The following is a 26,422-nucleotide window of genomic DNA, read 5'->3' as shown; positions in this document are numbered from 1 at the left end:
CTACGTCGCTTCTCACACTTGCTTCCCACTCTAGAAACTAAGGATCTACCTTTCAACATTAGGTATTCTTCAATATGGCAGCCGGAATGACGCGGAACTGACATGTCTTGCTTATGTCATCAAGTGGTTTGTTTAATGCTTCCAACATGTTCCAACTAGATATTTTAGATGTCGAACATAACAGCATTTTAGATGGAGAAAAAAATCTTCACCAGAGGTGCTCATACTCTTAGTGTTTCTATCATCCAAAGACTATTCCACATACTTCTTCTGAAGCAGTCATGTGCTTGCTTGTTAACAAGCAATTGCAAATTTCTGTTGATACATTCTGAACCGATCAGCTATTTGGAATTGAACTATATATATATATATATATATATATATATATATAGGGCTTACTGTAAATGAGGTAGAGCTCATTTACGCTAAATGAGGTAGAATGCCAAAACACATGGGTCCCACATTTTTTGTGGTGATCCAAACCATTCATGTGCAAGGCCAAATCATAGATAGGGTGTGTACCAAAAATCAGGTCCATTGGATCATCCTAACCCCTCCAAAAGTGGAGGGCAAAAATGGGCACATTTGTCCCCTATAGTGTCTGTCCATTTTCCCCTCTATTTTTGGATGGGTTAGGATTATCCTATGGACCTATTTTTGGTACACACCCTATCTATGTAAAGTCCTTCTAAATGAATGCTTTGGATCACCTCAAAAAATGTGGGACCCATGTTTTTGTGGGACCCATATATATAAGCTCTCAAATCATCAAATCAAACAAGAAAAGCCAATGTTGAAGGGAATTTAAGCTCCAAAGTAAATGCAAAAGAAGACAGATGACAGCCATTTGAAACTTGTCTCCTAGTAAACACAACCTCAAACAACTCCAACCCTGAGACACTACCGACTTCCTCCTCATGCCAATTTTGGACAACATGACCCAGACCAACTACCATCTCTTGGATGAGAACTTCCATTAAAGATCCACACAACTGGCTTTGTAGCTAACAATGAGACTACCTCATAGAGCAGTCTGTTCCCTCCCCAAGGGAGACAACTTAGCCTTCAAAGTGTTTATGTCTCGAAAGTTCTGCACAGATATGCATAGGATTTGACCCTATCAGCATATCCAATTACCTTCAACTCAGTATCAAGAAGCCCTTTGTATCTTAGAATTCTTAAGAAAACAATGTAACTATTTATGCACAAAGAGAAGTGATCACGCTATTCAATAAGCCACACGGGAAGGCAAAACATCAACAATTAAAATTATATAAAGAAAGAAGGAAGACTTGTAACATTTCCTTTAATTAAATTGGTTGATCTGCAAAAAGCAAGAAGGGGGCTCGGATCACTAGAATAAAGCTGTATGCATAAAGGGGCTACTAAGAAAACACCCAAACTTTTTCCAATTGCCACTTATATTTATGCATCTACATGTCATATGAAACAGCAGGTTGCAATGTAAGGCTTTAGGCAAGATTATTTACAGTAATTATATTCAAGATTTGTTTCTTCAGTCCTAAACAAAGTTCAGAAGAATGAGTCAAAGAAGAAACAGAGGCACCTTATTCGAGTCTGAAAACAGATTCGTCCGATCAGACAAGTAGAAGTAAACCATGATCGCCCCAAATTCAGACCTGCACATCGTTGCACCGTCATATTTAGAAAATAGAAAGAACCATTATCTGCTAATCATATTAGACTGAAACCTATGGAAAAAGAATCACTTACATGGATCTTAGAGCAGCTCGATTTTCAAGTAAGAAAGGCTCATCCATCGTTAAAAACCTAAACTTCCATCACAAGCAAAAAAAGTTCAGAAGGGTTTATAGAAATGGCCTTATGAAGAAAATAGAGTAGAATATTGCACCATCTAATGTTCTAAAAGACCTGACTAGATTTGCTCTGATTGATGAACTCAAAAATTTTGAGGACACTGATTTTGTAAGCCCTCCTTCAAGCAAAATAGCTCGATCATCTTCCTTGATCGCCTCATTTCCCAAGTCAACAAGATTGATATCTGAATGACTGTTACCAAGCAAAGAATGTGAGATGGACAGAAGGATATAGAGTCCATGGACTTCGAAGCACTAGGAAATATGGGCACAGGAGAAAACTAGAAAGCATGCAGTCAATCAAGAAAAGAATTCAGATGCGACAGATGCCAAGTGATTCATGACATAAGAAAAAGGAAATGTAAAATATCTTGCATTGGCACCCTGGCAAATATTTGTTCCAGTAAAGGCCTTAACCCCAATGAATTCACAATAGCGCTATTCCTTTTTTTCCCCAGTGAAACTTAACAGCTGAGGGTTAGATCAATTGAAACGAAAGTACAGAAGAAACCAGGGTCAAGGCGACGTGAATACGTATCTAAAGAAGAAACAACAGAAAAAACTAAACACTAACTAAGAAAGGTACCAGAAAAGAAGAAAGTTCCTGATAAAAATGGTCGCTCAATCAACTCCTCTAGTTAGTCTATACCTAAGTTCCTAGCTGTAGGGAATGTTCTTGAAAGAAGGGAGCAACTATTTTGCAAGATTGATGATTTCTAGGGACGTTGGCTAACTTCCACAACCTAGATTTCTTGGACCTAGATCTCTTGGCACAAGAAATCTCTCTAGCCACAATTATTATGTTTATTTAAGTGATTTACAACTGTTCTGATCCTAGTTAATGGCCTAGGCAGTGCTGTATAAAAAGGTTTCCCCTCTCTGTCCTGTGTGATAAAATTTATCAGAGCCGGGGCCCTCAAGAATATTCAAATATTGCCTCCCTCATCATCATTTTTACCCCTGAGAGACATCAATCACAACTCCCATATTGAAGCTTCCCATCGAGTCCTGAAAGGATGCCATATGAAAGAAGCTAAAAAGATGCGACCTTAGACAGGAGATGTGGGCAGATTTACCACTAGATCCCTAGCGTGAGATGGGGTACACCCTCCTCGAATGTCCGAGCAGTGCGGTTAGCAGCGAGAACCAATGATCTACCCCAAATAAAAGGTTTGAGTTGACATATGCATAAGAGACAATCTCAGCAAGGCCTCATTTCCTTTCAGCCTATCAGGGCAGTGGATGCACTATGAAGATGAACCAAATAAATTTTTTTAGATCAAATTTTCATGTTCTGGAACTTCAAAATGCCAAGCACAAGAAATACATTCAGAATGGTGAGGGAATAAGTGACAAAGATAATGTGGCTGAAGTAGCTAAAATGCACTCTAAAAACTAGACCAATTGAATGCTTTGCATATATAAAACACTGTAAAACGGAACCATTTACCTAGAACAATCCATTTCAAAAGATAAAATTTACTTAGAACATAATTTTCAATGTAGGTATACTTATGTTCAGGACAATACAGTGAAGCCTATTATCTTTTATTTTCAAAAAGGCCAGTGGCCTGATACAGTGAGCATTTTATTATTTCATGCCAAAGGGCAAACAGTTATGAGTGCTGCTCAAGACACCATTCCCTGACAACATTTGGATGGACAAACAAAAGTTTAAATCCCTTCAGTGCAGATCACCATAGTCAATTAGTTATCAAGCCAGTAATGGTCCAATGGACACACGGCTCAAGGAGTGTGGAAGGTATTCATACAGGTAGACTAGACCATTATATACACATGTACAAGCACACATGCACACGTGCACTGACGCACATATAGATAGATAGATTGCATAATTTGTAATCTAACGACAAAAAACCTGTATATCTCTCCCATACAGAACTCATTCTCTAAGCATTTCTTTCATTTTTATTTTTTATGACATAGGGTATCCCCACCCCATTTTAGGACGGGACTAATCCCTATGGATACGCGCATCGGGTTTACTACAGGGGGATTCGAACTCTCGTCACTGGGGAGCTCTGCCCATTTCTTCATTTCACTTTTATATATTCAAAATTACCCTTTTAACAAACTCATCCTAAAATTTAGTTTAAAAACACCATAATTCCCTATAAAAGAAGCAATTGAACCCCCAAAATTTTAAACTAAACAAAGCAGACTAGGCCCCCTGTTCTTCTTAATGGGTGGTCTTGAACTTCTGATCAGCTTCTATAAAAGATTATCCCCAGTATTTCAAAAAAACTTGTCATACATCTGTGAACACCACCTAATATCATGAAAATGAAACCTAAATCCAGCTCTCTCTCTCTCTCTCTCTCTCTCTCTCTCTCTCTCTCTCTCTCTCTCTCTCTCTCTCTCTCTCTCTCTCTCTATATATATATATATATATATATATATATATATATATATATATGAGAAAATAAAGTATGTGCAGCTGCACAGATAAGCTATCTGTGCATGGGTGTAAAAATCAGCCCTATTGGTTCATTACTTGGGGATCCAAAGCATTCATTTGGAAGGCCCATCCATGGATAGGGTGCGTACCAAAAATCAGCCCTATAGGATCATCCTAACCCCGCCATTTGTGGAGGGAAAAATGGGCAGAAACAGTGTCTGTCCATTTTCCCCTCTAACTTTGATTGGGTTAGGATGATCATATAGGGCTGATTTTTGGTACACACCCTATCCATGGAAGGGCCTTCCAAATGAATGCTTTGGATCCCAACGTAATGAACCAATGGGGCTGATTTTTACACCCATGCACAAATAACTTAACCGTGCAGCTGCACATACTTTACTCTCTCTCTCTCTCTCTCTCTCTCTCTCTCTCTCTCTCTCTCTCTCTCTCTCTCATATATATATATATATATATATATATATATATATATATATATATATATATATATATATATATATTGAGGAAAGTGTAGCTACACGATCGAGTAGCTAAATTAGCTACTCCGTCGGCTTAAAATACAGTGGGGGCCCACATTGTTTGGGTGATGCAAATCATTCATTTGATGGGCCCTCACAAAGATAGGGTGTGCCCAAAAAATCAGCTCCATAGGATCATCCCAACCCTACGATTTGTGGAGGGAAAAATGGAAGTGTATAAACCTTCACAAATCTGTCCATTTTTGCCTCTACAGTTTGAAGGGTTGGGATGATCCAATGGAGCTGATTTTTTGGGCACACTCTATCTATGTGAGGGCCTATCAAATGAATGGTTTGGATCACCCAAACAATGTGGGCCCACCGTATTTTAAGCCGACAAAGTAGCTAAGTTAGCTACTCGATCGAGTAACTACACTTTCCTCATATATATTTTGAATGGTGAAATCTGGTTCATTATATCATAATAGAAATGATAGTTCAGTTACATGTCATAGCTCATTTAATAAAAAAAATGATAGTTCAGTTACATGTCATAGCTCATTTAATAAAAATAATGACTAAAGTAATCTCAAAGAAGGTACACACTCTCAATATTAATAAGGAACTTACACTTTGGAAGGAGATGAAGATTTCTTATATTCTAGTATCTCAGAATATATCCATGCAATAAAGATGGGGGCAATTCCAAGCAAAAATGAAACCTGAAATGGAACAAAAAATTAAACTTGATGAAGATAACATACAGATTTTGATTTCAAGAAACAAGAACATGACAAGATGCAACACGGAAAAAATCAAACTCATTTGTATATGGCATCAAGTGATTTGCACATCAAAATCACATCAAAACTTATCTCAGGATCCAATGAGCCAATAAACAATAAACGGATATGGGAAAACATCAAAAGTGCTCATAAAATGATATGTGTAAAGCCAATCCAAAATGGGCTTGGCATCATAGTAGAAAAGGTATAATAAGCACTCACCAATCTAGCTTGTGAAAGACTAAGGGCCCTATATGTGCGTTTAACCACAGTTTCCGTTATTCATTTGTTTAATGATTTAGTTTATACAGATTTTATTCATTCTATTTCTCACCCTTTGTTGAGGATCGTAGGGTTTGGATTCCAGACCCTGCTGGTTCTCTTTCAATGCGATGTTTTTTTTCTTTTCTATAGGTTAGCATCTCTGAATAGGGAAGTCTCTCACTGCATAAGGATATGGAAAGCAGTGGCCCCACCTAGGGTGGTGGATTTCTCTTGGATGGTAGTCAGAAAGAGAATAAACACGTGTGACCGGCTAAAAAGAAGAAAGTACAGAAGGCTAGTCAGTGTATCTTCTGTTGCTGCAGTGAGGAGACGCTGGACCACCTTCTAGTTCATAGTCCCTTCTCATTTGGACTATGAGAGTAATAAGCAGCTTTGGCGTTCAGTGGGCACTCCAAAAGTCAATTAAAATGACTACTCTTGAAAGGAGTTCGGTGCCGTTTGGAGAGGTTGGTAGAGCCATGTGGAAATTTGTACCTTATGTGTTGATATGGCACCTCTGGAAGGAAAGAAACAATCGCATATTCAGAGATGTAAAGAGTAGCTGGGGGAGAATAGTATTTGACATTAACGCTGTATTATAGCTTGGAGTAGCATTGGGAAGGACGGACCAAGTTACAGCTTCGGGGAGATTTTAAGAAACTACAAAACCACCATTCATGAAAAGAAGAAGCAAATCGAAGCGCCAAGGTGGAGCCCCCCCCACCTAACAGCCGGATTAAATTGAACTTTGATGGAAGCTCTAAAGGGAACCCAGGACGAGCGGGGGGATTGGTGTCTTATTCATGGACTAAAGCGGATCTACTCTCCTTTCATACTCCGGACCGATGGGGCATTGCAATTCAAATGAAGCAGAAGCGTGGGCATTACCATAGGGATTGAGGTGGTTTACAAATCATGGAAGTGATCAATTGATCATTGAAGGATATTCATCAAATGCAAAATTGTAGGCTACTAATAAGTCAGTAGGTCCTTGGGCACTAGAGGATATCATGTCGGAAATCAGGGATCTAGATACATCCATATCCCCAAAATTCCAACATAAGCGTCGGTCCACCAATGAAGGAGACGACAATTTAGCAAAAGAAGGTGTGGAAAGAGAAAATATTGTCATTTTTCAGATGGAACCCGAAATGGAGGTGAGAGGTGATTGAAGGGGCAATGAAGGACTACATCTTTAGGGCTGGAAAATTTATCAAATTGGGTCTCTTGGGTTGGAATGAATATGTATCAAGGGATGATGTAGTGGCTGTTACACCAGTGGGGCACCTTGTCCCTGCGATGTAATACGATTACAGTGTTGATAAAGGGAAATGTTATCAGCACTACCATTTTTTATGATCGCACTCCTCACTTTACTAAAAAGTAAGGTATGGCCCGCACCATAGGATGATCCAAACCGTCTATTAGATGATGGGCCACAGCCTAAATAGGTTGTGCCCCAAAAATCATTTCCATAGGTTGATCCTAAGCCTATGGAAATGATTCTCGCTTAGGGTGCGAGAGGTCCCGAGTTCAATTCTCCGAATGCCCCATTACATAACAATTTTAGCAGATTTTTTACCTATCAAAAAATATATATAGGTTGATCCTAACCCTCCGATCTATAGAAGGACTGAATCTTAGAGGGTTGATCCTAACCCTCTACAGGTCGGAGGGTTAGGATCAACCTATGGAAATGATTTTTGGGGGACAACCTATTTAGGCTGTGGCCCATCTAATGGACGGTTTGGATCATCCTATGGTGCAGGCCATACCGTACTTTTTAATAAAGTGGGGAGTGCGATGGTAGTGCTGATAACATTTCCCTTGATAAATTTGTTACTTTTCCAAAATAAAAATAAAAAAACATTGTGCGTATGCACAAACATATTTATGAATAAGCGTATGTGTGCATAAAAGTAAGCCAGTTAGAGGTATCATATTCCCAAATGGAATCATGAAAAATAACCAATATATTTATGAATAAACATTAAATGAATCACTTGGATCACCCAAACAACATAGGGCCCAAATATATTTCTGGTCGATCGAGCAGAAACACAGTGGGACCCATGTTGTTGGGGGATCCAAACCGTTAATTTGATGGGCCCTGACATAGATAGGGTGTGCCCAAAAAATCATCTCCATAGGATCATTCTAACCCTTGATTTGTGGAGGTTTAAAATGGACAGATTTTAAACCTCTACACATCCGCCCATTTTGAACCTCCACAAATCAAGGGTTAGGATGACTCCATGGAGATGATTTTTTAGGCACACGCTATCTATGTCAGGGCCCATCAAATGAATGGTTTGGATCACCCAAACAATGTGAGTCCCACTCAACTTCTTGATTGGATAATGTATACTTTAGTTACAATGCCCAGCTCATGTTTGGATCCCTATGCATATGCAAAATTGGAAATAAAAAATAATTCAAAAATTCTATATGGAAATGGACATGAAACAAATCCGGTCCCCTCTTACATCATCTAATCACACTAAGAGATAGAAAACAAAGCAAGGTAAGCAAAATCAAAATTCATGCTTAATGGCCTCTGCGTCAATAGCTAAAGCATCTGTAACATCAATTGATATGCAAGCCTAACATGACCAAAACCCCCTAGGACCCATAAATCCAACTACCTTCATTTCTTACCATCGAAGTTGTGTTTACCGGAAAGGTGTAGCCGTGTAGGAAGGAAATATGAGCTAAAAGGTGATAATATGTAAAACTAGGCATTATAGGTGGTTAACTAGGCCATTGTAATCTTGCCAAAGCAAAGAAAAAGCCATGCTAACTCAGAGACATCCATCAGTTCCTTATAGATCAATCTTAAGAATCCATACCATTTCAACCATGAGGCTCTAAAACAGCCACTTCCACAAGATCAAAGTGTACAAAGAATATCAAGCATCAAAATGCCACCTTGATTCAACTAGAGAGCCCAATATCAAGCATCGAAATGCCATCTTGATTCAACTAAAGAGCCCAACATGCTCACATATTTCCTAAGGATGAAGAACCATATATGCAAACAACAATTACCATACAAAATAAGAACTAGTGTCTCCTTTCCGAATCAAAATCGCATTGTTTCATAGTTCAAAACTATACTAGAGAATATCAACGATCACAGCGAAACCTATGTTAACTAGAGAGGCCAGCATGTTTACACATTTGCAAAGGTGAATAAGTACGCCAGCATGTTCACATATTTGCAAAGTCCGCACAAGTACCATGAATGCAAAAGGAAAACTAAAATAGCCAAAAATAAGAACTATTATTATCTCCATTTCGAAACTCTGAAGTCTTGAAAATCATTATTATGACTCCTTAGCTTTACTAACCTTGCTATTGTTTTTATGTTATAGTAGTCCACGTAATTAGTATAAGCAATTCCTTTTGCTGCCTAAACTCATCGCATGACACTCCCTATGACCAGCCATATACAAAGTGAATCTCGCATATCATTTTCAAGTTGAGACAAGATATAGTGGTTCATCTTGTCAAATGTTCTTATATACTCCATGTTTGTCATCACCCTGGCTCTAGTAGTTTCCTGTCACATTTTTTTGAGTGGTGCAGTAACGGTTTTATTAAGGCATAGCCCAGGAGACCGAGATGGTCCAGAATTCGAGATACAACAAATATAAAAACCAACAAAAACAAGGCCCCGAGGAAGAAAATAGAACTCTGAAATTGGCAATCCCACGCAACTGTGAGCTAGTTGATCTGATTCGCTATTAGCCGAGCATCTAATGTGTTGAAACACCGTCGATCTTATTCACTATTAGCCAAGTGTCTAGCGTGTTGAAACACCATCTGGTGACACTCAACACAATCCAAGATCTCTTCTATAGCATCATCAAATCTTCAACAAGCAATGATCCCCATGGATCATCCATTTGATAATCTTCAACGAGTGTCCTTCAACTATTAGCTTGTTGAAGTCCCTCAGATCCACCTTAAAGCTTGCATTTCAGCCTAATTAGCATCCTTTTCACCTATAGGTCCAGAGAAAACACACTTGGTTTCTGCAACCTTCCATTCCTGCTGGGCCCGGGTTCCCCATACTAGAACCATCAAAGCTCAACTTGATCCGACAAATAGAAAGAGTGGACCATCGAGGAGTTGGGGCTTGAACAACGAGTTTGCTTGTGCAAACCTCTACACAGGATCGCCTCAAGGTAGCTTTCGAAATTCCATTAAACTAGGGAGAACTTAAGCCCAATGGATAATCATCGGAAGGACCTATTGGTAAATTGGATATGAATTTCTAACAATTGTCCTTTGAAGAAACGTATATTACTTTCCTTCACAAATTACAGCAAGAAAGGCGGGTGTACGACTCCTCATAGGCCATGGGACAAAGTTCCACCCGTCAATAAGAACGTTAAAATTATTTGGGAAATCCCAAGAATGCCTAATAACCTCGGAATATAATACTAGATCACTTTCGTGAACCTGCAATGGATGAAAATATGATCGACTGATTTTCCCACCCCTATGCAAAGGGTGCAATGGTCGACGATGATGACACAGCAGCTACAAAGATGATCAACCATCAGAATCTTGTTAAGGTACGTAGTCCATCCAAAAGCACATACTCTTGGCGAAGCAGAATTCCTCCGAATAATATTTGTTGTTGGTTAAATACATTGTCCCATCACAAGCTCACTTCCAAATCCTCTTATTATTACCCTCTTGTATGATAAAAACCGAATCCAATGTTTCCAAGAACAATGAAACCCTCTCTATTTCCATATTAAAGAAGTTTCTGTGAAATTCAATCTTCTATCCTCTCTGTCAAAGGAATCTGTAACATTAATATCTCTCTTCTAGGACACCAAGAATAGGTCAAGAAACATGTCTTTCAGTGGAGCCTCTTTGCACAATGGATCACATCAGAACTGATGATTTGTGGACACGGACACGAGTGTCGCAGGTCGACAAGGACACAGAGTGTCGGACATGGCAAACCCCAAAAATTTTGAAACGGGGACACGGTTAAAAAAGAAAGTATATATGATCATGATTCGTACACAAAGATATGAGGTGTCTTGACATGACAACTCCTAAATATCTAGAAATGGTGACACGCTCATACCATACATATAAAATTACTTATTAAAAAAAAGGGCGGCCCAGTGCGCGAGGCTCCCGCCACTGCGGGGTCTGGGGAGGGCTAGATCCTAGATGTATCATAAATTGCAACAATATAAATATGGTATTCATTTAGGGCACGTTTGGCTGCCATGAATTTCTTTTCATGATAAATTGGAATCTCCAAGTGGAGGTGAGGGTGAGATCGCTACAAAACCGGAAACAAGATCCCGGAACCTAGCGTCGATGTGGCTAAAAATTAGGAACAAAAAAACTCTACTCAAAATCGGGATGACCTTTTCCAGACTTTTAGCGCCCGGAGACACTAGTCGCCGGGATTTTGTTTCCTGATTTGTAGAGATGTCATCCTTATCTCCACTTGGAGATTCCGATTTATCATGAAAAGAAATTCATGGTAGCCAAATGTGCACTTAACAAACATATAAATCTTAGAATTAATCAGCTATAATCTAAAACAAACAGGAGATAAATAAATAAATAACAACACACTCATTAATTTAACATATCCTCTTTAGTCTCCAATATGCAGCGAGAAAGGGAGACCAATAGGATACAATGAATAAAGTATTGGAATAAGAGTTTGTTCAGGGTTTTAGGTGTATGGGAGGGGATATAACAACAAATATTAGTTAAAGAAGAGAAGAGTTAATAATAAGAGGTAAACACGACATTCAATAATAAAACAGAATGTCACACTTGACACGGTACACAAACATCCCACATAAAGTCTGGCACTTATCTTATAGTAGTACATTTAAAAGTGTCGAAAGGAGTGTCAACACGTGTGGACACGCGTGGCGTGGTGTGTCAGACACGGCAGGACACGCGTCTCAGCAATAAATTCGAAGTGTCGGGTAAATCATAGGAATTTTATCTCCTTTAGTCACTCTATATCAAACTCACGTTAGAAAGGAGATCTTTAAAGTAAGAATATCTCTCCCCATTGTTACACTGGTGATCCTGTAGTTATCGAGCGAGTATCAGCCTCCAAAGCTCACTCCATTTTTCTCCTCAGTCCCCTTCGTCCACAGATGAAATCCTATCTTCCCAAACCGCCACAACCACTTGCCAAACAATGCTCTATTCATGACTTTTTACGTTCCAGATGTTCAACCCCCAATTTTTTTTAGGCCAGCACACCTCCTTCCAATTGACCAGATGGAATCTCCTCTTATCATCTAAGTCAGCCCCAAAAAAAATTACACTGGAGTTGTTCTATTAGCTGAGGACCCCAAATTGACATTTGAACTGAGATATGTAATAAGTGGGGAGGTTCAATAGAACTGAATTGATCAACGTGATTCTGCCTCCCAGAGACAACATAATCCTCTTTTAGGTAGAGAAACATTTATCCAGTATTTCTATTATAGGATCCCACATTTGTTTCTTAGCCCGCCACATAAAAGCAGCCTCAAATGTCTAAAAGGGGGCTGACCCTTACAATATAGGCACATCTCTCACTATCTTCCTCACCGAGATTAATGCCCATCAAAACTGATTTGCGGGAGTTAGTTCTCTGGCCAATCACCACGTCATAACTTCGGATAACCGCTTACAGATTCTTGATTTTATCAGCCTCGGCACTACTAAAATCCAATGTGTCATCAACTACTGTAAATGAGTAACCGTTCCTGGCTCTCCCAATTTAAAGCCTTTAATGAGAAGACAAATCCTTGCCTTCTCTGACATTGTACTTATAGCCTTTGCCGTCAGGGTGAAAAGAAATGAAGATAGCAGATTTCCCTGACGACGACCGCATGTGGATTTAAAGAAACCATGAAGCAACCCATCAACAAAGAACACAAAACTAGGGGCTAGGCCTCTAGCTCTATTGGTAAAGACGGCGTTCATCGACCTTGAGGTCAAAGGTTCAATCCCAGCTTACCTACCCAAAAAAAAGAGAAAACCAAGCAGACAAGATGCATCTGCACATTCAATACAGCCATCCATTGCGAAAACCAATCCTCCACATCATGTAATCTAAGCTACCCCATTCAACTCTGTCATATGCTATCTCCATTTAAAATTTGCAGACCACACCTTTAATTGCATCACAATTATAACAATGCACTGGCTCACTAACGATCAAAGCACCATCGATGATGTGTCTCCCTTGAATGAAAGCACTTTGATTGTGCAAAAAATGTTTACTAAGAACTTTCTTCATCTCGTCTCTTGAGACCTTGGGCAACAGTTTGTACACACAACCCATCATAATCACGTATTTTAGTTGCCCCTTTTGTCTTCAGCATTAACGCAATAAAGTAGCCACGATAATTTTGTCTAGTGACATGTTGCCATAAGAGGCCTCGAATAAAGACATCAAGTCCACTTTCACCGTCTCCCAGCACACCTGAAAAAAAAAAGATCGGAATTGTTTGGACTTGGGCAATATCACCTTTCAGGAAAAAAAGACTAACCATAATTTCCTCTTCACTGAATTCTGCCTCCAATCACTGTCCACTTGGTCAAGCTGATCGAAGAAAATCCCATTCGGGGGGGTAGGGAAATGATTTCCCCTTGTGGAACACAGATATTTGTAAAAATAAAAAACTCACCGATGATGGCATCCTTATCTTCACTTCTGATATCCCATATCAACATCGATTGGATTCTCCTGCCTCTTCTTCCAACACTGGCAATTTCATGAAAATAAGAGGCCTTCTCATCTTCCTCTTTAAGCCATTTGGTTCAAAACCTTTGTTCCAGAACAATTGTTATTTTAAAATCACCCTATTGTATTCTTCATAAAATCCCGTCCTATCTCGTGTCCTCCTTCGAGAAAAAGGACCTTCTTCTTTCTCATCTATATATTTGATAAACTTAAGTAAATCTGCTTTTTTTAGGGTGACTTGGCCACTCTAACAGCTTCATGAGCTTATCTTTGACATATCTCAGCTTTTGGTCTATTTTCATGTCAGTTAGTCGGAAGCTTGAGCACCCTTCCACTAATCAATAAGCCTCTCTTTCATCTTCGGCTCCTCCAACCAGGCATGCTCAAACCTGAAAGGACACAGACCCCAGGACTCCGTCCACCCGTCCAATCTAATTGGACAATGGTTAGAAATCAATTTGGCCACGGCACCTTGTCAAGCACTATGGAAAAGAGAAATCCATTAGTGACATACAAGAAAGCGGTCCAGTCTGCTTCTACCCTAATTCCTAGCCCACGTAAAGTGAGCACCAATCAAAGGAAGGTCCACTAAAGCATTAATGCTAACAAAGTTCAAGAAGACAAGCATTCTTGGTGATATTCTTTCGCTTCTAACTCTGTCCTCAATCTAATCACATTAAAGTCTCCTCCAGTACACTAAGGCTCACTCCATCGTCCCATGAACACCTCAAGTTCCTCCAAGAATCCCCTATGTTCAGCCATATTAAGGGCCCATACACACTCGAGAAAATCCACCAAGAGCCGTTAAGGTTCATCTTAAGCAACATCGACACCGATAAGATGCCAGTGTGTTCATTTACCAATGAAAAATAAAAGCCATCCTAGGCAATCAGGATACCACCATCCGTTCCCACAAAGTCGAGAGAAGAGAAAGCAAAATTGCCTCTCTACCCCATGTCCCTAATCACCTCCTTAGCATGAGAAACATTTTCTAGGTAGCCCAAACCCTGCACGTCCCACATAAAGATCATTGAACAACAACAAGTTGGAGAGCCCTACCCGTCTTCCTGCTTCCACTACTTTCCGACGTAGAATTTCCACTTCGTTCGCCGAAAGAAGATTCGTCATAATTTACTGACAATTGAAAGCACACCATCTCATGAATCATTCTTCTTGAACTTTCATTTCTCGTTTGCTCGAGGGGGTCTTTCACATGGCTGTCTATAAGTTCAGATCTCAGAAAAGTCCCCCTGATCTCTTTTTCCATCACTTACAAATGACAAACCCGAAGTTTTGCCAACCACGATAAGTAGATCCTCCTCTATTCTATTAATATCTTTTTCCAACCAAATCCTCTGGTGCTCCCAATTCAGATTGTCTACTAAAATCATCCTTCATTCGGATAATGGCTAAATCTCTATCGGAGCAACCCAGCTCAAACTCTACTATCTACTGCAGCGATTCATTCTTGTCTGAAAAAGACATGTTCTCTCTCTAGCTAGACATCTCTCTATCAAAGTTTGCTTCCTCCTCTACCCTACCTAAAATGTAAATTCTTTCTACGAGGATCTCATTTCGAGTAGCACTACCTTGTGGCAAACCAGAACTAACAGGATAAACTGATGAAAATAAAGTCATTGTGTGCGTACCTCGATCAGTCGGGAACCTGTCGTGTCACCCTCACGACTACAATGAGTATAGCTCTGAGGTCCACAACTTCTATTGCAGTCTCCCCCAGACTCAGTACGTCCACATCTACCACCATAACCACCTCTACCACATCCAAAATGACCACCACCAAAACCGCCGCCGCAGTTAATACCATACTCCTTTTTTTTGGGTAGGCAACCCGGTTTGGCAGGGACCCCACCGGTTTATTAGATAAAAGAGAAAGATGTTACATTCAAGGGCACAAGGCGCCAGGGGATTATTCGTCTGGAAAAGTAGTGCCTGAACCGTGTGACAGTGGAGGGTGATACCCTCAATGCCATCCGTTGGCTTAGATGATCTTCAGTCCCCCCTTGGAGATTCGCTCAGTTCTTTAATGAGATCCATGATAGAATTGATGGTTCATCAATTGTTTTCATGGCTATCAGAAGATCAAACAATAGTATTGCAGCTCGTCTAGCTAGGGAAAGGTCAGGAGAGCAGGGTTTGAACTTTGGAGTTGTTTGATTTTCTGCCTCTTGATTCAGGGCTCATGTTGTATTTTCTTCTATTCTTTTTTCTATGTTGGATTTTTTTGTACTCTTTGGGTTGACTCCCTCAGTCGTCCCTTTTGCCTATGAATGAAGCTTGCTATCATTCAAAAAAAAAAAAAAACGACACCATCTGTAACTCAGAACACATTAGAGAGGGAGATCCAAAATCTAAGAGTTCAAATTGCTCAATAGTCAATGGATGAGTGCTAAGTAAGATAATCAGCTAGCTCAGTAACCCTTAGTTTCCCCCTCAAGACCTGCTTGGGAGGGTGACTCCACTCCTCCTATCCTTTCATTGCCATTTTTCCTGTAATTCACAGTGTGATACATTGGGTTACTCCATTTATGGGCCCTCTTCTTCGCTGTCCTCTAATATTGAATCATAATTTTTCAGTTTAATATCTTGAGGGGCAATGTTTTCAGCACCTCTAATTGTGGTGTCTTCTACAACCTTCTTGGTAATTCGAACTGGTCGTCATTCCTGTTTGTGGATTTTAACCTGGGCCGTTGGGGAGCAATGACATGTTAATCCCTCATAACAGCCCAGGCAAATCGATCCCCAAGACCCCAACAATGAGAACACCAGACTCAGACATAGATGCACACTAGAGTCTACAAAAGACATCTAGTAAGAGTAGAATTTTAGGATTACTATGAATTTGCGACAATGACTGTTGAAACAAGAATTGCGATTGTACAAATATTTTGCGATCAGAAATGCCACGGGACCATAAAATGCCACCACGAACAACATCTTCACCGAAGTCACCCCAAAATCCCTTTTATGATTGCATGATTGAAGAAAAATTCACATGATACTTCCAATCTCACACAACCCCTCTTTTGGTGTGTACAAAGGGAAAAAAGAAGAAGAAAAATACGGATATAGAGAAGAAGATATAGAAAAGAAGAAGAATGATCAAACCATAGAGTACACTCTTATAGCAAATTAGTGGTTGTGTATTGGGACTATAAGCAAAAGAAGAAGATAGAGGAAAAAGGACAAAAGAAAAGAGGAGACAGTAGTGAGAAGAATCAAACCCTCACACACACACAAACACAAACACATTGTGTATTACTATTTAGATACTAAAAATGTGATTGATACTAATACCCTAACGCCTAAAACGATACTCTAAAATCCTTAAATAAAATCATCCAAAAACAAACAAGGAATAAAAGCAACGAATCGTCCATAATAGAACTTAGAAAAAGAAATCCAATGTTCAATATCACAATATAATCCAAAACGACGAAAGATCAAACAGACTGTCACAAAAATCAACCAACCACATCATAGCAAGTAATCCAGCTACAATCCCAGACAAAAATCTCATACATTTAACAAAAACAAATCAATATCACAAAATAAGAAAAGATTCTAACCCTAAAAACTATCAATTCATCCAAAATGCACAAAAAAAGAATAAAATCTCATACCTGCCCAGGAGTCAAAGGCCCAGAAACCACCATTCTTATCTGAATCAACAACAAAAACAGAAACAAAAACAAAGAAAACGAATCCAATCGATCTGAATCCAGAAACGCGAGATCTCTCAATCGAGAAAACGAATCAAACTGATCTCAAATCAAAGAGCAGAGATCGAGAAAAAAATCCTGGGAATGATGATCTTTTGCACTTTATTTGTGAAAAGTATTCATGAATAGGAAGATCTGGGGAAGATTTAACCCTAGAAAAAGAGGAGAAGAGGAGATCTGAAGCAAAAGCGTATCGCTTAGAAAATGGGAAAAATTTCGGAAGAAATGTCGCTCTCTGCAAAGGGGCGGTTGGGGGTTGTTGTTGTTGTTCAGCTTCTGCTTATAATTCGTTGCTAAAAAAATGAAGGGTGATGATTTATTCGCACCCCACCCCACCCCTCTGTAGATGATTCGCACCCCTGATAATAACGTGAATTTGACTTCAAAAAACTTTAGAAGAATAAAAGTCTGCCGCAGTTCACGTTATCTCTCAAAATGAAATTCTTTATTTTCTTAAAACGCTAGAGTACCCTCCATTCTTGTGCTGACACGTAGCGAGCGTAATCTTACTTGGTAGAAAAATCATTAATAAAAAGGGGTTTGGGTAAAGAGTGGCCTAATTAAAAAATTAATGCTTTAGTTGTAAGGAAGGTTTGAGTGCTGTCTGATTAAATGTGTTTTTTTTTTCTAAAGATTCTACCGCCACACGCCAATCATCATGTCCAGGCACTTTACTGCTTTTATTCTCGCAATGGGCCCATCTCTGTTAAGAGATGCTTCAGTGGGCCCGACCCCGCTTTGATTGATCTGAACCGTCCATTTGATAGACTAATGTTAACGTTGACTAATTTAATATTTTTGGCATTAAAGATGAGGGCCAAAAGCTACATAAGGCAACAGTTCAGATTTTAGAGAATTTATATGATGGGTGGCCGTGAAAACACGTGAAGTCTAAAAAAGTAGGTACGGCCCACTTTTTTTTAATGATCCAAACCGTTCATCTGTTTGGGCATAACATAAATAGGTTGTGCCCAAAAAATCATTTCTATAGGATGATCCTAACCCTCCGATCTGAACTGATCTGAATATGGAGATTTCTAAAAATCATTTATGAAATCTTCTACAGATCGGAGGGTTAGGATCATCCTATGGAAATGATTTTTTGGCCACAACCTATAGATGAACGGTTTGGATCATCAAAAAAAGTGGGCCATACCTACTTTTTTTAGAATTCACGTGTTTTCACGGCCACCCATCATATAAATTCTCCAGATTTGAAGGAAAAAAATTGTAAGTTATTGGATGTTTGGATTACTTAAGTGGTGTATTTTTGGGCCGTAGGAGATCCAATGCCAAGTCTGTCAAATGGAGGGTTCAGATCAATCAGAGGTGGACCCAAAGCCAAGTCTTTTAAATGGAGGGATCAGATCAATCAAAGGTGGACCCACTATACGGTGAGGTCGGGAAGCATTCCTCCAAACTGTTGGGGGGCTTTTCTTTTTCTAAAAGGGTCATGCAAAGTGCAAAGTGCAAACTGCTGGGCTACTCTAATGATCGACAAGATTTTTGTCTTAAGTGAAGCAAAAGGAAGGTGGATATTTATAATTTACTATAATATTAAGGGCATAATCGTAAATTGCCTTGTGAGAGGGCCTAGTCGGTTTGGATGATCTAAACCATCCATTTTTCGAGGATAGGTTTTGCCCCAAAAATCTTCTCCATGGGATGATCTAACCCTTTGATTAGTGGAGGCTTCTATTGATTATATATGGTTTGGATGATCTAAACCATCCATTTTTCGAGGATAGGTTTTGCCCCAAAAATCTTCTCCATGGGATGATCTAACCCTTTGATTAGTGGAGGCTTCTATTGATTATATATGGTTTGGATGATCTAAACCATCCATTTTTCGAGGATAGGTTTTGCCCCAAAAATCTTCTCCATGGGATGATCTAACCCTTTGATTAGTGGAGGCTTCTATGACACCAGCTTTTAAACTTTGATTAGTGGAGGTTTCTGAGCCATCCATTTTACATTGATTATATTGGAGGGTTAGAGTCATCTATGAGAAGGTTTTTGGGGCGTGATTGATCTAGGCTGAGGATAAAAAATGAATGGTTTAGATCATCCAAATAGGATGGCCCCCATTGTATAATTGTGTTTAGGCAATTGTGCACAACCCATTTTTCACCCCTCCTCTCTCTTTCTCAGATATTTAGCTAGATCAAGGGTCGATGATGGATCAATGGCCTAGAATCATCCTATCAAAGCGATCTCAAATCTATTTGTCTGGCTACATAGTTTCTGTTCGGATCAATGGATCCGATCACGTAATTGAGGTAAAAAGTGGGGCCTAATAAATGCCTTTTAAGAAAGTGCATACTTAGAATTCCTATGCATTTAACAATCCACGCCCTTTAAATTGTCAAATATTATAGTATAAACATTTGATTTTTTGTTTCACCGATCTTTAAATGATCTAAGAAAAAGGGGAAAATGTTTGTGAGCTAGAGCTCATATAAGCTTATATGAGCTGGACCTCACTAACATAGGACCTCACTAACATAGGAGGTCCACATTGTTCGGATGAAAGATCCTTGTACTGTTGGCTTTTGATCCAAGATCTAAAGATCAATGATACATGCTAGAATATGTAAGACATTGGATTGGGTTATTGGCTTCTGATCCAAGATCCAAAGATCGATGACAAATGTTAGAATATGTGAGACATTGGCTTCTGATCCAAGACCCAAAGGTCAATGATAAATATTAGAATATGTGAGACCTTGGATTGGGTTGAGATTCACCGTTGGATCGTCTCTGGATCGTCTCGGTGGTGGATTAGGCAAGTGGGTTGAATGAGGTAATCTAGCTAGATTAAGCAGCTTGATTAAATTAGTAATTAGGTTAGATTAGTATGTTTCCATCATTATCTATTTCCACAATCGAGGCTAATCTTTCCATGTTTTTCCTTTGAGTTTTCTATTTAACCCCTCATTAGGCTCATTGTAAAACATCCAAGAATTAGTGAAATGCCTAAATTATCAATAAAGAAATGAGAACATATTACTACTGCCAATTTTATCATCATGTAAAGAACACTGGAGTGAAAATTTAAGAAACATCCTTTGTCCACCTATTCTTACACAATTTGGAACATCCAAGAACTACAGAGAGTTAGTGTGCCTGTTACCCGAGTGAGTGTGCCTGTTACCCAACTGCAACTCTCATCCAAGTTGTTAGTATCTAAACTTGAAAGGTGAGAACTTTTAAATTGTTTCTCAGCACTTTGTCAATATGACAACATATAACAGTTCATATGATTCATACAGATTTCATTTTTGAGATCAATAAGATTGATTCCTTGCGTAGAATCAGTTCATCAGTTGGCAAAACTTGTTGGAATGTCAACGAGGCCGATGAACAGAATGGGCTCCTGCATGAACTTTGGAGTTGAGAGCAAGTTTTACTTCCTATGATTGGATTTTTTCACGGATCCATCCACGTAAAGTACGTCATCAATCCAAGCTACAATGTTAAATGCTAAACCTTCCAACACTCTTGAGTAGCTCTCTAATATTGCTTGCCCAACATCCTGCAAGAAACAATGAATGTTACAAACAAATGGGCACAAATATGACCACACACACACACACAAAATACAAATACAATTCCAATAAAAGACTTAAAAAATTCAATATCTTGCAAGGTAGGATCACAATTGGCACAAATACCATATTCTTTGATGACTTCCTTAAGGCCATATTTGGCAACCATGTAAATTTCTTTCCATGAAATATTATTTTATCAGGTGGTGAGAGGGCTAGGGAGGGTGGGAGATGAAGAAACTAGAGATAACATGACTAAAATGCAGGAGAAAATAAATTGTATTTTGATTAGAGTTTCTTTTTTCCTTGCTTTTCAGCCTTTTCTCATCATCTCCTCACTCATACCCTCTTTAGTCTCTCCTTCTCCACCCCCCTAGCCCTCTCTTGCCACTTGATAAACTACAATTCCAGAAAAAAACTTTTCATGTCAGCCCAACATGGCCTAAATTTATGAATGTTCTGTGTACATTTAGGGGGTTATTTTGGATAATTTCAAATTTTCATAAACATATACTCTTGAATTTTGGACCAAATTCACCATTTCTGAGGTGTTGAGACACTGTTTGAAACAGACCAAAACCTTTTCTTCCTCCTCCTGTGTCTTCAATCAAGCTTCAAAATCTAAATCCTCAATTGTCTTGACTTCATTAGACAAACTATGTGGACAAATTAAAGGCAATGGGAATGATGTTGAAGATACTAAGAGAGGAACAAAGAAGTAAATGCAAGGTCTGGCCAGTAGTTTGTTAATTAAAAAAAATACCTATAAACCTCAAACTTTTATTGTAGAAATTTCAATAGATTCGCATAAATACTACAAGACCATTTTGATATTTACCTTATTATACTGGATCTTGCATGTGTCCAGGGTTGTCTGTGACAATTCAGGGTACCTTTGCTTCAAACATAACAACAAACTCTCAGCTCTGCAAGCAAGAGTCCCATTTTTATCTCCATCAGCCATCAAGTCTTTGACCATATCCCATGAAGATTTCGAATTATTAGTGCATGCTTTACGCCTCCATATATACATGGAAGCCTCAATGCGATCTGCAATCTCGAGAGCTTCATGTTCGGATGTTATGTTGAGACAATCGAGAAGATAATTGGGGGAGAACTGTTCTGTGGTCGAAATGTAACGGTGAATTGAGTCCCCTAGGCTCACTCTTCCACTCTGAAAACAAGAAAAATTTACTGGGTGAAATATTTTCCTGATAGATCCAAAAAGAGTCGAACCCAAGTCCCTAAAATCGTTGGTAAATGTTGGTGATTGTGTATATAAATTTTATAAAAAAAAACATTGAAGGTAGGTTGCGTTCTTTAACAATTCCCATGATTCTCATTCTGGAAGCCAGAATCAATTGTTATTCTCTGGAATGCTTCTAAAATTGGAATCATGTTTTTGAACTCATTTCTAAGAATCATTCTTTTCTTTTTTTGTAATAGAATCATGTTATTCTGTCATTGAAAAAATTGATTCTAGAGTACTAGTTTGTGAGATTTACATGACAAACATAATTTAATAGGAATGGATGCCCCAGTTGGGAAAAGAGCTATAGAATTATGTTAATCATGACGACAAAAGGATTCCAATTTCCTTTGTGTATTGAGTGTAGCAGCTCATTGAAGCATATACATATAATGGAAGGGATATCTCACCTTTGGAAGAGCTGCCAAGTAAGTTTCTGGTACTACCATCTCAGCAAGAATACTACTGTTAATAGCCAAGGCTGCTTTCAGAATTTGGTTTGCACAATCACGTTTGTGCTGCAATTGTTTCCTTGACATCTCAGAAAGGCCACACGGAGGAACACAAGGCACCGGCAACCACCATTTTTCCTCTTTCCGGTGAATGACCCGCCGAAATGACCCCGAATTATTCGTATTTGAAGACAGATTTCCTTGGTCTACATACCAGAATTCTGTTTTGCTAAAGCCCTCAAATATTTCCTGTAGAAGGAAAGTTAGGTGCTTACTTAGCCAGTACTAATCAAAGCAATGACATGGACATTTTGATTGAAGAACGAGATCTTACAAGCAGCATAGTGTCCAACTTTTGTAGTGCAGGAAGGTTGATGTAAATATCCAATCTGGGTCTGCTCGTCATCACCTGAAAAATGATAAGTGTATGTTAGAGGCAAGAAAAATTGATCTTAAATATTCATGAAAACCTATTCACAAAACTGCAGATTCTCACCTCTAAAGTGGTTCCATCTTGGAAGTTTTGGGAACAAGAGGGGAAGAACTCAACTATGTACTCACATACAGATAAAAGGCAATCCATTTCTCTCCTCCACATTGACTTCTTATGAGGAGGTAGAGGTTCCAATCTCCAAAACTGACCAAAAACTGTAGCTGCAGAAACAAAAACAGAATTGAGAGGGAGAAATGGGTTTTTCTTAAATTTCATAATGTTGTTCTGAAATTCCATAACCTTCAAGAAAACTGGGATTTTCTTAATTCCTGAAATGGAGAGTTATGCTGCTCTTTGGCATGAAGAACCAGATATAAGAGATGGAAAGGCATGTGTAAATGTTTTAAATTTCAGTTTCGGTTTCAGTTACGGTCATCATCGAAATGGAAACATTTCGGTTTCGGTACGTAATTTCTGCTGAAATCTTTTAAAATCATGAAAACATTTCGGTACAAAATCAAGGCAGAAATCCAGGTAAGATTCTTCGCCGCTGAGTTTTCTTTTTATTTTTTGTCGCATTTTTAGAAATATTTTAAAGGAATCCCGTTGTTCTTCTCTTTTCTGCAAGTGTAGTTGATTTTTGCCAGGGTTTATGTCGAAATTCAGGGCGAAATCTGGTATTTTTCCGAACCAAGTAGATTTCGTTTCGATAGCGGCCCAAATAGAAATATTTCAACATGTTTCGGTCGAAATTTAAAAGCATTGGTTTAGATTTCATACTCTTCAAGAAAATTGGGATTTTTTTAAAATTTATAATATTGCTTCTATGGAATTGAGAATTATGCTGTTCTTTGGCATGAAGAACCAGTTATAAGAGCTGTAAATGCAAGTGTATGCAAAAAACTAAAAGGCATAGTAACAAAACACCCAATTTTTTCTCTTTGTTCTTATACAGAATCATACCATAGAGGTTTGTAATGGAATTTGAAATTGCGACTGCTGTGCAGACGCCTTTCCCACTTCCAGACATGTCTTCACCCAATAACAGCTTTGAAAATCTTTCCTTCATTATTTCAAGCTCTGAAAGTTCCAAAACACAGAGTCCCATAAGAGTGAGCTTTATTTTGTAAGGACTTAAACTGGTTAAAAAACATACTTTGTTTTAAGACTTAAGAACACAACTGACCTGAATCAATTGCATCTTGATCATCGGATTTCTCGTCCAGAACAAGGGTATTCTTTTTCATTTCTGATGTAGCAAGAATTGCATGACTGTGAGCCTCTGATTTGGCAACAGGCCAGCCCAAAGGAGGGAGTTCATCAGAACCACTGTTCGAATTGTTAGGCTCCGAAGAAGCCGAGGTTTCAGAGCTCGTTCGGCTGTATCCATATGAATCACTACTTAATCTTGAGCACCCGGTATCAGTAAACGATTCCTCAGTCTGATCTTCAGATGATGGATGGTAATCCAACTCACAATTTTCACTAGAATTCAAAAAGTTGTCCATTTCAAATTTGAGAAATCGGGTTCCTCTTATCAAACCTGCAAATTATTAGAAATTACAATGTTTGAGAATTCATGGGCTGAAGATACATTATGAGGTTAGGAATTGAAACTGTTACAAATTTTGCTGGAGTAATGAAATCAGTTAAAGATGTTATTTGAGAAGGCCATAAATCATAAGTCCAATGCTATTTACAGTTAATTGGTTACACAAAAAACTTTTGAAATTGATGATCAATTAAGAGAACAGTGGAGTTTTAGAAATGCATGTGAAATTGGATATCCTAAATACAGAAAATTCTTGAAAAAAGGCAACTGATATTGGCACTGCCATGTTTTGATAATCTCACTAACTTATCTACTCTTATTATTAAACCAGCTGCCAGGGGTTATAGCCATTCCCAAAAAGCTCCAAAAACCCAATTAAAAAAGAAAAGACAAGGTGATTTAGTGCATTTATCAAAACATTGCAGTGCCAATATCAGTAGCCATTACAATTGCAAATCAAGAGGAACAACATACCAAAGAAAGACCCCCAAGAAGAACAAAACTCTAATGCTCTTCAACCTGATAAAAACCAAAAGTACTAAAAAAATTGCAACTCGCAATATGAGAGAGAGAGAGAGAGAGAGAGAGAGAGAGAGAGATTCAAACACAAAAATGCAAAAAAGTCAAAAGTTCAGAAAAAAATAAAAAGGAAAAGGAAAATTATAAGAAGCCCTTTTTTGGGTATCTATCCTCAAAACCCAATTCATAAATTTCTGATTTCTGCAAAAAGAGATCATTGTAAACTATAAAGTAATCCACAAATGGTTTCTAAGTCCAAAAGCTGAAGAAATGATATTTGAAAAAACTAACCGTTAGAGAAAAGCAACGGTCCCCCTTTTCTTCTCTTTCTCTTCAGTTTTTTGAATTCGAACGTCTATACTCTTACTGACTATTTGAAACTCCTCCCTCTCTAAAATTTCTTTTTCCTCTCTGCAACCTTTTCTCCAAAAGCTTCTTCAAGAAACCCATTTCCTTGTCCTTTGAAAAACAGAAATCGTCACCGTTGGTTTAAGGGTTTTGAATCAAGGCCTGAAAATCTTGCAATTGGTTGAGTTATAGTGTTTTAAAATGACCCATTTGAAGACTTAACGAATTCCGCCATGAATGTGCAGAGAAGAGAGACCGTTTAAAGATTTAGGAAGATTTGGGACCCACTGATTACTCTAAAGTCTCATCATATAAATTTTTTTATTTTTTGCTATTTTGACTTTGGGAATTGAAAAAGAAGAGTTTTTATATGGAATAAGCCATATAAATTTATATACGGTAAATTACTGTTGGATGCTGCAAAATTGAAAAAATGACCGAGAAAATGTTGACTTTTGAAAAAACTCTACAGAATGCTATTTTATTAAAAGAATGATCTTTTAGAATAAAAATACCCCTCAGCTTACTTGAATCTTTCTTTTCTTTGTTTTACAGTTTTACTCTTTTACTTTTTCTTCCAGGTTTTACACTTTCTTTCTAGGTTTTACTCTGACCCATTTTGTGTGAAACGGCCTAATTTTCCGACGAGAGAAGCTTTCTTCTCCGGCGAAACATCTTCATTTCTCCGGCAGCAGATGCTCATTTGTCCTAAGAGGGTAGAAGGAGTTCTCTAGAGACGCCCCTTTCTCATTTTCTTTTTCCTTATCCAAATATCCAAAATCTCATTATCTTTGTTGTGTTACTGTGGCTAATGAAAAAAGAGTTCCGAATGTTACTGGAACATGTTACTTGAATTCAACATTTTAGTCGAAGCCAAAACGTCTTAGTCAAACCAAAAAACAGTTAGTTGAAGCCAATCAGGTGGTAGTCCAAGCAGAAAAAATATTTGTGGAAGCTAAAAATTGCTTGGTCGAAGCCAAACAACACAACGGCGAATGTTACTCGAAACACATTTTTGGCTTCGAATAACCTTTTTTTGCTTCGAGTAGTTGTTT

At 38.5% G+C, this 26,422-nt stretch overlaps 1 protein-coding gene and 1 pseudogene across 2 annotated transcripts in view; both read right to left on the bottom strand.

Moving 5' to 3' along the window:
• The window catches only part of LOC143882258 (protein REDUCED WALL ACETYLATION 3-like), a 37,239-nt gene extending 19,694 nt beyond the window's left edge, over nt 1-17,545 (bottom strand). Inside the window, exons 1-5 of the mRNA XM_077385763.1 lie at nt 17,168-17,545; nt 5,367-5,458; nt 1,894-2,031; nt 1,735-1,791; nt 1,568-1,640 (exon numbers count right to left, since the gene is read on the bottom strand). Of these exons, the coding sequence (XP_077241878.1) occupies nt 1,568-1,640; nt 1,735-1,791; nt 1,894-2,031; nt 5,367-5,458; nt 17,168-17,200 (393 nt within the window). The 5' untranslated portion in view covers nt 17,201-17,545. The remainder of the gene's footprint in view (nt 1-1,567; nt 1,641-1,734; nt 1,792-1,893; nt 2,032-5,366; nt 5,459-17,167) is intronic.
• A 3,043-nt stretch (nt 17,546-20,588) lies between these two features.
• LOC143880657 (rop guanine nucleotide exchange factor 3-like) lies at nt 20,589-25,655 on the bottom strand (annotated as a pseudogene). The gene is made up of 8 exons (XR_013251772.1): nt 25,311-25,655; nt 24,135-24,491; nt 23,912-24,028; nt 23,012-23,169; nt 22,850-22,924; nt 22,474-22,764; nt 21,653-21,988; nt 20,589-20,801 (listed from the first exon to the last, which is right to left on the bottom strand). The product of XR_013251772.1 is annotated as a rop guanine nucleotide exchange factor 3-like (transcript).
• Nucleotides 25,656-26,422: the final 767 nt, after the last annotated feature.

Source organism: Tasmannia lanceolata, unplaced genomic scaffold, assembly GCF_043159265.1.
Source record: "Tasmannia lanceolata isolate RefF3 unplaced genomic scaffold, GAP_Taslan_0.1 ptg000007l, whole genome shotgun sequence".
Lineage (NCBI taxonomy): Eukaryota > Viridiplantae > Streptophyta > Magnoliopsida > Canellales > Winteraceae > Tasmannia > Tasmannia lanceolata.
The sequence above is the reverse complement of the archived record's forward strand: the minus strand, read 5'-3'. Positions and strand labels throughout refer to the sequence as shown.